This window comes from Leopardus geoffroyi, chromosome C1, assembly GCF_018350155.1.
Source record: "Leopardus geoffroyi isolate Oge1 chromosome C1, O.geoffroyi_Oge1_pat1.0, whole genome shotgun sequence".
NCBI classification, from domain to species: domain Eukaryota; kingdom Metazoa; phylum Chordata; class Mammalia; order Carnivora; family Felidae; genus Leopardus; species Leopardus geoffroyi.
This window is the reverse complement of record NC_059328.1, coordinates 122,055,696-122,070,260: the sequence shown is the minus strand read 5'-3', so window position 1 is coordinate 122,070,260 and position 14,565 is coordinate 122,055,696. Positions and strand designations below refer to the sequence as shown.

The window sequence follows — 14,565 nt, the reverse complement described above, 5'->3', positions numbered from 1 at the left end:
GCGATGGAGAAAGGGAATCCTGTGCACTGTGGTAGGAATGTATATTGGTACAGTCACTATGGAAAACAGTATGGCAGATATAAATTAAAAGTAAAACTTCTGTATGATCTAGCAATTCAACCTCTGGGTACGTATCTCAAGGAAACGAAATCATTATTCAAAGGACTCTTTGTCAGCCCATGTTCATTGCAGCATCATTTACAATAGCCAAAACACGGGGTAAATATGTCCATCAGTGGATGGATGGATAAAAAATGTCACACACACACACACACACACACCACACTGGAATAACTATTCAGCCATAAAAAATAAAGAAATCCTACAATTTGTGACAACAGGGAGGGAACTTGAGGGCATTTATTCTAAATGAGGTAAGTCAGACGGAGAAAGACAAATACAGTATGATCTCACTTGTATGTGTATTGAAAAAAAAAAACTTAGAGAAAAAGAGATTGTTTGCAAAGGGGAGGGTGTGGGTGGGAGTGGGGAAACCGGGTGAAGGTGGTTAAAAAATACAAACTTCCAGTTACAAGATAAGTAAGTTCTGGGGAAGTAATGTACAACATAATTATGATAGTTAACAATACTTTATTGTATATTTGAAAGTTGCTAAGAGAATAAATCTTAAAAGTTCTTATCACAAGGAGAAAAAATGCAGTTATGTGGGGTAATGGGTATTAACTAAACTTGTGGTAACCACTTCATAATATATACATATATGAAGTCATTATGGTGTATACCTTAAACTTATACAATGTTATATGTCAATTATATCTCAATAAAACTGGATAAAAAGGAATAAATTTTATAATTTCTACAATCTCCAGAGAGTAGAGAAGGAAGGAAACTTTTCAGTTCATTTTGTAAGCATAGTATAATCCTCTTACCAAAACGAGGCAAGGCCATATGAGAGAACACTTTAGACTAATGTCTCATGCGGGTATATACAAAAAATTCCTTAAACATATTAACATATCAACTGTGGCAATATAGAGAATTGTGCACTGTGACTAAATGGGGTTTATTTTGGTAATTTATGATTGGTTTAATATTGAAAAACAATCAGTGTAATTATTTTAATAGAAGGAAAGAATTAAAATAAACAGTTATCTCAATAGATGAAAAAAAACAGTTGACAAAATTCATCACTCATTCATGATAACTTCAACATAAATGAATAGAAAAAAATTTTTCAATTTGATAAAGGATACCCACAAAATACCCCAATAAATAGACTCTATGGTAAAACATTTTCCTTAGTTATCTTAATACCAGCAATAAGGTAAGGATATACATTCTCACTCTGTTATTCAAACTTTATTAGAGATTCTAACCAGAGTAACTTGGTGAGGAATAAATATCATGGTGATTGGTAAGGAAGAAGCAAAATTCTATTTGTGGATGGCATTATTGCATAAATAAAAAGTAAGAAATCTACAAAAAAAAAGACTAGAATGGGTCACAATTCACAAATCAGTGTACCAGTTTAAATTATTTGTTCAATTTCCTGATTTTTATCATTTTACTACAAATAAATGTGAGTATATAGGATACTGTAATTTTATTGAACACTTACTGAATTATTTAGGGGTAAATGGATATAATGACTCAAAATTTCTGTTAAATTATTTAGAAAAAGTATATTTTTAACATTCAATTGATTTTGAAAAAAATATATTTTTTGCCCTCTTTTCAAATGGTTTAAGAACAGGAGAGAGATATAATAATAAAGCAAATGGAACAAAATAGAAATTAATGAGGGATATGTCTAAAGGCTGTGCAAATGTTTCTTGAACTGGTCTTTTAACTTCTCTGTAAGATTGTATTTTTTTCAAAATAAAGATTTGAGAAGCATCAAAATGTGTTTCTAGATTCATAGTATTACAATGGGAAAAAATGCCACTAAAATCTTTAAAACATTAAATACATAAGGATAAATTTAACAAATAGCGTGCAAAATCCTCATATTGAAAACTACATTTTTGAAAGGCATTAAGGATGACCTAAATAAATAAAATATATGCCACATGCTTGAGATGAAAGGCTTAATATTGTAGATGGCATCCTACTCGAAGTGAATTGTAGTTTAAATACAATACAAATTCCCAGCAGATTGATCAATTGATCTGTCTATCTAGTAGAAACAGATAAGCTGTTTCTGAATGTATATGGAAGTGCAAAAGACCCAATGAGCTATACAATCTTGTTAAAAAAACCAACAGTGCTGGAGAAGTTGCACTACTGGATTTCAGGATTGACTGGAAGCCACAGAAACTGAGAGATTATAGTGGAGGCATAAGGACACACAAACAGATCAACTGAATTGACTGATAAGAGTTTCCGGAAATAGATTTCCTATTTATATGATCGATCGATTTTTATCAGAGGTGCCAAAACAATCCAAAGGGGGAAAATGATTCTGGAACAATCAATAACCAAAGGAAAAATACAGTGGTATTTAACATCATGTACCATATTCTAAAATTAATTTGAGATAAATTGCAGTCCTAAATCTAAGAGATAATACTGTCAATCTTCTAGATAAAAATATGAGATATAACTTAGTTATACCTAAGAGGCAAAAAGCCATTAATCATAAAAGAAAAAATAATACATTAGGCATCATCAAACTTAGAAAGTTTTTAACAAAGTCACCATTAAAAAACAGCCACAGGGGTGCCTAAGTGGCTGAGTGGGTTGAGCCTCTGACTCTTGGCTCTGGCACAGGTTTGTGCGATGAAGCCCCACATAGGGCTCTGCGCTGAGAGCTGCTTGGGACTCTTTCTCTCCCTCTCTGCCCCTCTGCTTCTCTCTCTTTCTCTCTTTCTCTCTCTCTCTCAAAAATAAATATAAAAAAGAAAAGAAAGAGAAACAGCCACAGAATAGGAGAAAATATTTTGCAAAATGTGTTATCACACAAATATATGCATCTCAATAATGAAAAAGACCAATTAAAAAGATCAAAATGTGAACAGAAATGTATAAGGAAGTTATAAATTCATGAAGAAGTATTCAACATTATTAGACATTAGGAAAATATAGATTAAATCATAATAAAATAGCACTACATACCATTAGAATGACTAAAATTAAAACAACAAAAAGGTGACATTAACTATTGAGGAGGATGTAGAAAATTTCAGTTCTTATTCTTTTTCTTTTTTTTTTTTCCATTATTAGTCTATTTTTTGGTTTTGTTGTTTTAAATTTTTTTTTTTTTAATTTACATCCAAATTAGCGTACAGTGCAACATGATTTCAGGAGTAGATTCTTTAATGCCCCTTACCCATTAGGCCCATCTCGCCCTCCCACAACCCCTCCAGTAACCCTCAGTTTGTTCTCCATATTTATGAGTCTCCCTGTTTTTATATTACTTTTGCTTCCCTTCCCTTATGTTCATCTGTTTTGTCTCTTAAAGTCCTCATATGAGTGAAGTCATATGATTTTTGTCTTTCTCTAATTTCACTTAGCATAATACCCTCCAGTTCCATCCACGTAGTTGCAAATGGCAAGATTTCCTTATTTTTGATTGCCGAGTAATACTCCATTGCGCGCGCGCGCGCGTGTGTGTGTGTGTATATATATATGCACACTATATATATATATATATACACACACACACACACCACATCTTCTTTATCCATTCATCCATCGATGAACATTTGGGCTCTTTCCATACTTTGGCTATTGTCCATAGCACTACTATAAGAACATTGCATGTTCTTGCATGTGCATGTGGCCCTTTGAAACAGCACACCTGTATCCCTTGGATAAATACCTAGTAGTGCAATTGCTGGGGTGTAGGGTAGTTCCATTTTTAATTTTTTGAGGAACCTCCATACTGTTTTTCAGAGTGGCTGCACCAGCTTGCATTCCCACCAACAATGCAAAAGGGATCCTCTTTCTCCGCATCCTCGCCAACATCTATTGTTGGCCTGAGTTGTTAATGTTAGCCATTCTGACAGGTGTAAGGAGGTATCTCATTGTGGTTTTGATTTGTATTTCCCTGATGATGAGTGATGTTGAGCATTTTTCCATGTGTTGGTTGGCCATCTGGATGTCTTCTTTGGAGAAGCATCTATTCGTGTCTTTTGCCCATTTGTTTACTGGATTATTTGTTTTTTGGGTGTTGATTTTGATAAGTTCTTTATAGATTTTGGATACTAACCCTTTATCCGATTTGTTTGCAAATATCTTCTCCCATTCTGTTGGTTGCCTTTTAGTTTTGATGATTGTTTCCTTCGCTGTGCAGAAGCTTTTTATTTTGATGAGGTCCAGTAGTTCATTTTTGCTTTTGTTTTCCTTGCCTCCAGAGACATGGTAAGAAGTTGCTGTGGCCAAGATCAAAGAGGTTTTTGCCTGCTTTCTCCTTGAGGATTTTGATGGCTTCTTGTCTTACATTTAGGTCTTTCATCCATTTTGAGTTTATTTTTGTGTGTTGTGTAAGAATTTGGTCCAGGTTCATTCTTCTGCATGTTGCTGTCCAGTTTTCGCAGCACCACTTGCTGAAGAGACTGTATTAATTCCATTGGATATTCTTTCCTGCTTTGTCAAACATTAGTTGGCCCTATGTTTGTGGTCCATTTCTTGGTTCTCTATTCTGTTCCATTGATCTGAGTGTCTATTCTTGTGCCAGTTCCATATTGTCTTGATGATTACAGCTTTGTAGTATAGCTTGAAGTCCGGGATTGTGATGCCTCCTGCTTTGGGTTTCTTTTTCAAGATTGCTTTGGCTATTTGGGGTCTTTTCTGGTTCCATGCAAATTTTAGAATTATTTGTTCTAGCTCTGTGAAGAATGCTGGTGTTATTTTGATAGGGATTGCATTGAATATGTAGATTGTTTTGGGTAGTATCGACATTTTAACAATATTTGTTCTTCCTATCCATGTGCATGGAATCTTTCACCATTTTTTTGTATCTTCAATTTCTTTCAAAAGCTTTCTATAGTTTTCAGTGTATAGATTTTTCACCTCTTTGGTTAGATTTATTCCTAGGAATTTAATGGTTTAGTTCTTATTCTTCATGAGAAGAAGTGTAAGATGATACAGCTACTTTAAAAAATGATTTTGCAAGTTCAAGTAAAATTAAATGTACATATATAAACATATATATATTATAGTGTATATTATGTATATGAATGAATGTGTGTATGTATATGTGTGTGTGTGTGTGTGTGTGTGTGTACCCGTGCACGCACACACACACACACATACACCCAATAGCTCCATTCCTAGATATTTGGACAAGAAATAAAAACCTGTGTCCACCAAAGGATGTGTAAAAAAAAAAAAACAACTTTAGAGATGATTCATTTATCGTAGCTAAAAACTAGAAGCTATCAAATTATCCATTAACAAGGAATAGATAAACAAAATGTGCCATATCTGCACAACAGAATTCTGCTTGAAAATTCAAAAAGAAACAGAATACTGATATGCCCCAAAAATATGAGTGAATCTCAAAAACATAGTGTGACAAAAGTCCCTCTTAGAAGAATATATAATATATAATTTCAGTAATCTGAACTTCTAACACAGGTGAAATTAATGGGGAAAGAGTTCAGAAGAGTGACCACTTTTTTGGAACCTCTAGGAAGGAGCACAAGAGAATGTGTGAGGAAGTGAAAAGACCTTGTATCTTTACGGGAAGTAAATATATTTGTCAAAACTCATTGCTTATACTGGAGATCTGTACATTTCACTATATGCAAATTATACTCCAATATTTTTAAAACATAATTTTTAAATGGTCTATAAAAGAGAAAAGAGGAAGAAACTTATCTTTGGAGTGATGAGCATAGATGTGTAGATTAAGTTTGATGCGTCAACCATGTACTTACTGGCTTTGGCTAATGCTCTTTACATATAGCTTATATTTATTAGAAATATTTCAATCAACCTCTTTCATCTGATTAGCTTATAGACAGACTAAGATCTCACCATTCATTTGTTAAAGTGTTCTAGACGATTTCTTATTCAGCTGATTGCTAAATGATTTAGAAATTGGCATGTGTATATTCTAGTTAGAGAAAGCGTGTCATCTTTTCTATATAATAATAAGCTATATAGGCAATGTCAAGAATGTATCAAAATGCTTCAGTAGAAAATAGATATAGGAACTGTATCATACTGATTTGGTACCTTATTGATATTCTATTTCTCATCCATCTATGGAGTTAAATAAAGGTTTTACTCTCTGCTGGAACTGAAATAAGACAAATGCATGTGAAACTTTAGACTTTCATGAATTCTAAAAAAAATTAGTAATGCTTTGGGGTGCCTGGGTTCAATTGGTTAAGTATCTAACTCTTCATTTGGGCTCATGTCCTGATCTCACAGTTCGGGAGACTGAGCCCTGCGTTGGGCTCCACACTGACAGCACAGTACCTGCTTGGGATTCTGACGGTCTCTCTCTCTCTCTCTCTCTCTCTCTGTGCCCCTTTCCCATTTTCACTGTTGCTCACTCTCTCAAACAAACAAATAAACAAACATTACAAAAATTTTAATAAATTTATTAAAAAGGGGCATTGATATATTTTTGTGTGTGTGTCTATGTTTTATAGATAGCAAGGTGCAGGAGGTGCAAATAGAAAATCAAGGAATAATTTAGTTAGATGTTTCCTCAATATCCACATGTAGAAAAATCTATTAATAAATAAAAACAGGCCCTGAAAATAGAAAGTGATTGATTTTAATGTAATAATAATATGGCTTTAAAAGAGAAAACTGGTAAAAAAAAAACATTATAAATAATTATTAATAACAATTTAAAGTGAATACTTCTGCATATTGATAAAATTTATAATATATTGTGATTTTATTTCCTTCATTTAAATACCTTTAGTATAGACTTACTTTTCTAGAATACAAGATTTTCATAAATTACTGTATGTAAAGAGTACTAATAAAATTTATTTTATCTACACATATTTAACTTGAGATTAAGTTAATCTAGTTTTGCTCTGTGAAATCATGACCTCAGTTCTGATCATTTGCAAGATAATTTTAATGGAACATAAAATTTTGTCATTTCAAATTTTTAATTCTTTTTCCTTAAGAAAAGAAAATGACTATGAAGGAGAGTGCATTGAATGTTAAAAGAACATCTACCTTTTCATTTCATTGTTGGCAGTTAGCCCAGTTCTTTTGAAGGACTTAATAATTTTGTTTCCTGATGATGCCTAGAGGTGAAAAGAGACAGTGCCTAGTGGTTCAAAACAGTTTGAATGAGGTAATCAAACAGCACTGGAAAATGATCTTCTATCCGTGGTGACATACTACTGGGAATTCTAAAGGAGTTCACCAAAGAAAAGATTTTATAATTAAATTATCATTTAATCCCAATTCTGTACTTATTCATTCATTTTAAGTCAGTAGTGACAATGGGATCTCTCATGGTATTTCATCAGTTGAAGAGAGAAAAAAAAAATAATACCTTAAGGATAATGTGTAAAAGAAGTTAAATTGATGCATGCACATTTTGGTGTTTAGATGCTTCATGGAGTTCATTGTTTCTTTTCAGAAATATGAGATGACATCAGATACGTGGCTCTCCAAACAGGTACGGCACAGGAGGTTGCTTTATGTTGCATTTTGGCCATTGTGCTCATTCTATTTATCCAGTGGCTGTATAATAATATTCTCTCAAAAGTTACCTCAGTAATATGACTTTAAGGCTTTGCTGTGTTTGGCTAAGTGAATCTTTTCCATTAAAATATTTATGACTTGGCCTTTCTGTGACATCATTTATGAAAAGGCTAGTTCCTTTTTTTTTTTTTTTTAAAGAAGGTAAGTTACAGAGTAACTACTAGGATCCATTTTCAGGATCATTCATATAAGTAAACTTTTGTGTAAATGAAAGAAGAAAAAGTTGTGACCCATTAAAGCTGGAAATTGTCAGTATTGTTCAAATTTCCCAGAAGATTGACCAAACCTCCACATATATTGGGTATGTGGACATTGTTTAGATAGATGCTTCTTTCCATAGATGTATCCTAGATCATGATGCTAGTTTGTGACATACTTGGGGCTGGAATCCAGACCATAATAGAATAACTACTAAATGTCCCCACAACATGGTCTCATACCAGACATTTCAGAAGGAAACACAAGCAGAGTATCCAAATATGGCTGAACCCATTTTACTACTGACTCCATTACTGTTTTTTTCTTTTCTTTTCTTCCCTTTTTTTTTTTTTTTCGCAAAAGGAAGTGTTTTGTTTGGTTTGCTTTTGATTTTTGTTCTTTGCAGTGATCTTTTATATTCTCTCCTGAAGTGTCATACACATCTATGGTTTCAGTGACCACCCAGGTATTGAGACCTCTAGATGTATAGCCCTGGGCAGCTCACTTGGCTGAGTTCTCAAACATCCAAATCCATGCTTGGAAACTTCTCCTAAGTCTGTAAAAGTAACTGCACACTCCACAGGTCCACAGTGGACATATTTCCCTTCTCGTGACTATATGCATTCTTTTCATCATAGGAGTCAAGGACATAATTACCCATCCAACTATTAAAAATTGGAAACCTAGCAGTCATTCTTAAACTTTTCCCCATTCTTTTCTGCACATATTATTCATCACCAAGTTCTTCAATTTTACATCAGAAGATCTCAAGTCAATTTACTTTACTCCGATTCACAAACAGCATCCAGGATCAATCTGCTGGTACTGCAGCACCTCTCTCACTGCTAAACACTCAACCCCTCGGGCACACGCCAGTCTGTTCACCACACTGCAGGCTGGCTGAGGGACCTGTGCACAGCGTGCATTTTGGTGCCTCTAGCCACGTCACTGTCACACTCCCACTCTCACAACTGGAACGATTCTTGTTGATTCCTTCTCCATTGTGGCACATTAGCACTCATACTACAAGGTTTGGTATGAACCTTTCCTCTGAACAGAATTCTCTCAACTACTTTCTTTTGTGAAGCCTGATCGTTTTTCAAACCTCAGCTTAAATCACCCACTTAAAAAATCACCTCCTCCAACCACCATAACCAAATTCCATTTCTTAATAAGAGTTATTTGAAAGTCAAGTGTAATCTTTTTTGTGATACTTACACAATTATTTCTGTGAACTTTTTCCTAAATTCACAAGGGCAGGAGGAATATTCATCCTTTGTTTCCCATTATAAACTAAATGCCTAATACAGAGTCTGGTTATAACAAAATTTCCATAAATACTTGGTGAATAAATAAAGAAAAAGAAGGTCTGTAAATAAGCTAAAACTTTTCTTGTTTGAAGCATAGGCATACCAAATCTACAGCTAGATAGATAAATAGATATTAATATGGACTACTTAATCTTCATGAAATTGGAGGAAAAAACCCAACTTTGGTCTTATAGTCAGTAATGGACTTTCTTAAGTTAGATACTGAAAATAATAACAATGAGAAACAACATCATAATGGATATTGATATATTCTGAATTGTACTGTATTATTAAACCTATTTTGCTATCATTTTTATTGCCAGTGACATTCATAATAGTCTGACATGTATCAACATAATGTATGCTCTTTTGGAATTATGTTATCTACATTTTAAATCCAAAATTTATGAATGTTTAATAGAAACTTTTTTTAAAGCAAAGAAACTAGTTATCAATTATTCAGTAAAAAAAAAAAAATGCAGGTGGTAGTTTGTCACAGTTGAGGTTTTCTCTAGAAGTTCTTAGGGAATTTTATAAAATATTTAAAATTTGATGAAATTTAAAGTATGAGACTGATAGTATTGAGATGAACCAAATTTCTAAGACAACTAGGAATTAAGTATAATCATCATATGCTCACTTTCTGGATAGTAGGAAGAACAGAGAGAATGTGGCCTGGCTTTCAAGAGGCTTGTGATAACCCATGTACAAAACTATTGGTCAAGAAATAGAGTTTGGTATCCCCAATCCATTGTTCTGTGTGTCATAAACATTGACTTGCTTACAATCATAAAAGTAGACAGTGAAATAGGCTCCATTTCCATTATTTGATTCTAGGAAAAGGTTGGCATAGTGCCCTATTTATACGTAGATATTGCCTCATGGTGAAGGGTTTTAAGCCCAGCAATGCATTTAGGAATATAGTCTCCATCTGCTCCTTTGCTGAACCATTTATAAGGCATTAGAATTGGAAAGGGGTTGGGGGTGTGGGGTAGACAAATATAAAAAGGAGAATTCTCAGATAATCCTGTACCTTAAAAAGGCAATTTACTTTTGGAGCAAATCACAAGGAGAGAATAGGGAAGGAGCTCATAAGTTGGAGCAAATGTGGGTAGAATGATATATATATAATAAATATTTTGCCTGTTGTAAACAGCATTCATCTATCCAATTATGAGTTGGACACCTACTGGGTCCTAGGCAATAAAGCTAAAAAGATAAAATTATAAACTTAGTTTAATTATTACTTGCCTAGTGAAAGAAGCCAACCATATAATAGAATGCATTGAATGTCATGATAGAGATAAATACAGTGTACTTGTTAGAATCTCTAAGGAGAGATTTCTTAACTACGAGACACTCTCTAACCAGGGAAATTTGGTAATGGTTTCTGTTCCTTGAGTTTAAGAAAAAAAAAAAAGAGTAAGATTCAGTACAAAAAGCAAAACAAAAACGTTGTTCCAAGCAGAAGATGTTTCATGTACAAAGGCAAAAGAGAGATTCCAGAGGGCAAGAGAGGGAACCTACAGAATTATTGACTCTATCATAGTTGAAAGATGTGATTCACTCAGGTATCTTGTCAGTATTTATTATATACCTAGCAATGCAATGTTTTCATCCTTGAACTGTATATTCCTTCAGTTTTACATTTTTACATATGTCATATATTTTCATGAGTGTCCATGAAGTAGAGAAGAAAAATATTAGCCTTATATCTCTATCAAGGGAGGTTCTCACTAATAAAGCTGAAACCAGACTCTTGATTATGAAAATAGTTACTAATTTACTTATTCAAGTAAAATAAGTAAATAATTATTAAGCACAATTTATATAACAGTCATTATCTAGGTGCTGGAGGTAGAGCAGTGAAGAATTCAAGGGTCCTCCCTCATGGAGTTTACATTCCTGAGGAACTTCACCTACTTGCCTATCTACTTGCCCACCTGCATACATACACGCATATACAAAAAAAATGCATACGTACCTGAAATAAAATATGTTGGATACTGTTAGGTACTATGGAAAAAAAAAAAACAGAAGTAGGTAAAAGGAGATGAGGGATTCAGACAGAGTTGGCTGATCTGGCTTCTAAGATCACCCTTTGTATGGGGTAATGGGAAAACACCTCACTGTTAAGGTGATACAGAGCCAAGATATGAAAGAGATAAAAGAAAGAACCAGGCAGAATAAAAAGTGCAAAGGCCCTGGAGCAGGATCATGCACAATGAGGAAGCAGGAGAATGAAAGGAGATGAGATCAGAAAGAGAGTAGAGGGCCAGATCATCTGAAAGGGTTTATAGGGCATTTTAAAGACCTGCAAAAAAAGTAACCATAGCAAAAGTCTTTCTTTTACCGGATGTATAATCACTGTCACTAATCCAACAGGAAAGAACTGAATGTTTTTCAGACAAATCCATTTTCTTAATGTTTCCCCTGGAGCAAAAAGAAAGCAGTCTATATGCATAGCTTCCGTCATTTAATTTTCAGAAAATAATTCTATTGATGTAACATGCCACTTAGAGCTTAATTAAAAAATCATCAAATGGACATTTGTATTTGTGTATTTTTGGATTTTCAATGGATTCCTTCCAATTTTGCAGCCTTTTAATTTCAGCGTTTCAGTACATTTATATATGCATCAACAGAAATGTATGTTCGAGTAACTAGAGTGGCTGGGTGAAATATTTCAGAAAAAAATATGTTAGATGTTGTTTGGTTTTTGTAAGCCAGTCATTAAAGAATTTGTTCTGGTAGAGTCAAAACAAAGAGACAGAAAGGACATTGATGGTGCTTCCAGGGAGTGGGGTAGGGAGGAATGGGCAGTTACTGTTTAATGGACACAGTTTCTAGTTGGGACACATGAAAATTTTCTGAAGATAGATGGTGGTGGTGCATTCACATTATTTTTAAAATAATTTGACCGTTTTGCAAACAAAAGTCCAATACCATCTTGATGTCATCACGTGCACTTCTGTTTTTAGAATGAGGAGCCAGTGTTTTCTAGAGACGGCAGCACATTCTTTATGACAGTTCCTGTTAAGCAAGGGGGCCGTGGAGAATTTCACCACATAGCGATGTTTCTTGTCCAGGTACGTGCTGGCTCCTTTCTGTGTTTGGTTTCATTGCTGTCATACTCATGAAGGTACAATTCTTAGGGCATATTCTGAACCTACAGTTAATGCCTATGAAATCCAGGAATACATTTAACCCAAGGACTAAGTTCTAGAAAGAGGATCCCCCTCCATAACTATAAATTCAAACTATACTTTCCCACATAATAGTCTCAACACTCAAGAGAATTTAGTGAGCCATAATATATGCTAAGAGACTTGGGCCTTGGATTAGAGAGAATAGAATACATGAAAATTACCCAACCCCTACTTTCAGAGATTGGAGGACAATTTAGAGAAAATTTTTCATTTAACAAATATGTATATTCCCTATTTTGTGTAAGCAGTATTTTCAAGGTGCTATAAATGTTTTAAATATTTGAAGCAAACTAATTTCTGGGGCACCTGGGGGGCTCAGTTGGTTAAGTGTCTGACTCTTGCTTTAGGCTCAGGTCAGGATCTCACCGTTCATAAGTTTAAGCCCTAGGTTGGGCTCCACACTGTCAGTTGCAGCATCAGAATACTTGGTATTCTCTTTCTTTCTCTCTCTGGCCCTCCCCGTCGGATGTGCTCAGTTTCTCTCTTTCAAAATACATAAACGTAAATGAATGAATGAATGAATGAATGAATGAATAAATAAATAAATAAATAAATGCTTGAAGCATACTAAATGTCCATCAAAAACTGAATACTTGAATACTTTATGGTAACCCCCCACAAGGAAATACAATGCATATTTGAAAAACCAGGATAAAATGTATTGTCAATGACACAGAGTCTGTGCTATATTTTTATAGACTTTCCAATAAAAATAAGGAAAGGGTTATTTTTCTTTTAAATTGCAAATGAGTTAGCAGACCATACAGTTTTATCCAATTATTTAAAAATGGGAGAATTCACAAATGGTTTAAATGTGACAAGGTTAATGAGTCAATTTGAATGTAATGGTCAATAACAAACATTCAGGAGAACTGGTTTCCTTCAAAATCAAATAAATAAACATCCTAGTCTCAGGCAAAAGATAATTTATAAAGGCAAAGGATGTGGATAAATTGGAATCCTCTGTGAGAGTTTACAAACAAACTAGCCAAGAATCAATTTCACACTTACAAAATATAGAGTAAATATAAATGTGCCAAAAGATCCCTAAACAACCTGTCTACATTTATGTTGTTAGACCTTCACAAGCCTTGTGCAAATTCTCAAACTTGTATCATAATCTATATACATATTTATATGCAGCAGCTCAGTGCCTTGAATTCTCAAAATCTTATGTCGGTAGTTTAAAATTTAACACATGTCTAAGTTCTGTACCTATTAAAACAACTGCCATGACTTTAATTTGAATTAAAGCCAAAATAAGTAATTTGGAACATATGTAATTTTCACAATAAAGATGTAGATTAATTTTCATAGTATATCATTTAAGTTGGAAAAATAGGTTATAGACTATAATATCTCATTTATGTTTGAAATAAATGTATCTATATATGCCTAAACTTTTTGATGATTTTATATGTATTAAAATGATTATATCAGACAGCACTAAGGGGGCTATTTTTTTTTTTTTTATGTAAACTGGAAGAAGTTTCACTAGCAAATTATTCTACCTGATTAACTTTTGCTAGCTAATTATAAATTTTGTTATCATAAATACTAGATCTTTTGGTCAAAAATAATATATCACACTATAAGTGTGGGTGCGGGGCTCAAACCCACTAAACGCAAATGTTAACACTGACTGTGACATTTTATTAAATTTTTAATGTTTATTTTTGGGAAGGAAAGAGAGAGAAGCAAGGGAGGAGCAGAGAAAAACAGGGAGACACAGAATCTGAAGCAGGCTCCAGGCTCCGAGCTGTCAGCAATAGAGCCTGATGCGGGGCTTGAACTCACAAACCTCGAGATCATGACCTGAGCTAAAGTCAGACACTCAACTGACTGAGCCACCCAGGCACCCCATTTTATTAAATTTTTAAACCACAGTATTTTATATTCACAAAACTGTGTGAAAACCCAGGTTGTCCAAATTGCATACAAATTGTAAATACAGCAAATGATAGGGAAAGATGTATAATACACCATTATATATACAATTCCAAGAAGACAATCTATTTAACAAATTAAGGAGATAAATAGTGTCTTTTAAAAAGTGTTGCATTGGAAGGGAATGGGAGGTGCTAATGCTGGCCTGTAGGAATTGAGACATTTATGAACCAACAGAAGTTTCTTTATAAGCCTTGGGAAGAAATACCTTCTTCCCCCAATCAAAACAGCCTGACATGCAGTCTAATTCA

The 14,565-nt window shown here is 33.9% G+C and overlaps 1 protein-coding gene across 3 annotated transcripts in view; it reads left to right on the top strand.

The window, feature by feature from the left end:
- DPP10 (dipeptidyl peptidase like 10) overlaps positions 1-14,565 on the top strand; it is a 1,361,034-nt gene that overhangs the window by 1,265,648 nt on the left and 80,821 nt on the right. For all 3 annotated transcript variants that reach the window (XM_045479564.1, XM_045479563.1, XM_045479565.1), the window contains exons 12-13: positions 7,526-7,564; positions 12,140-12,247. In XM_045479564.1, the coding sequence (XP_045335520.1) occupies positions 7,526-7,564; positions 12,140-12,247 (147 nt within the window). The remainder of the gene's footprint in view (positions 1-7,525; positions 7,565-12,139; positions 12,248-14,565) is intronic.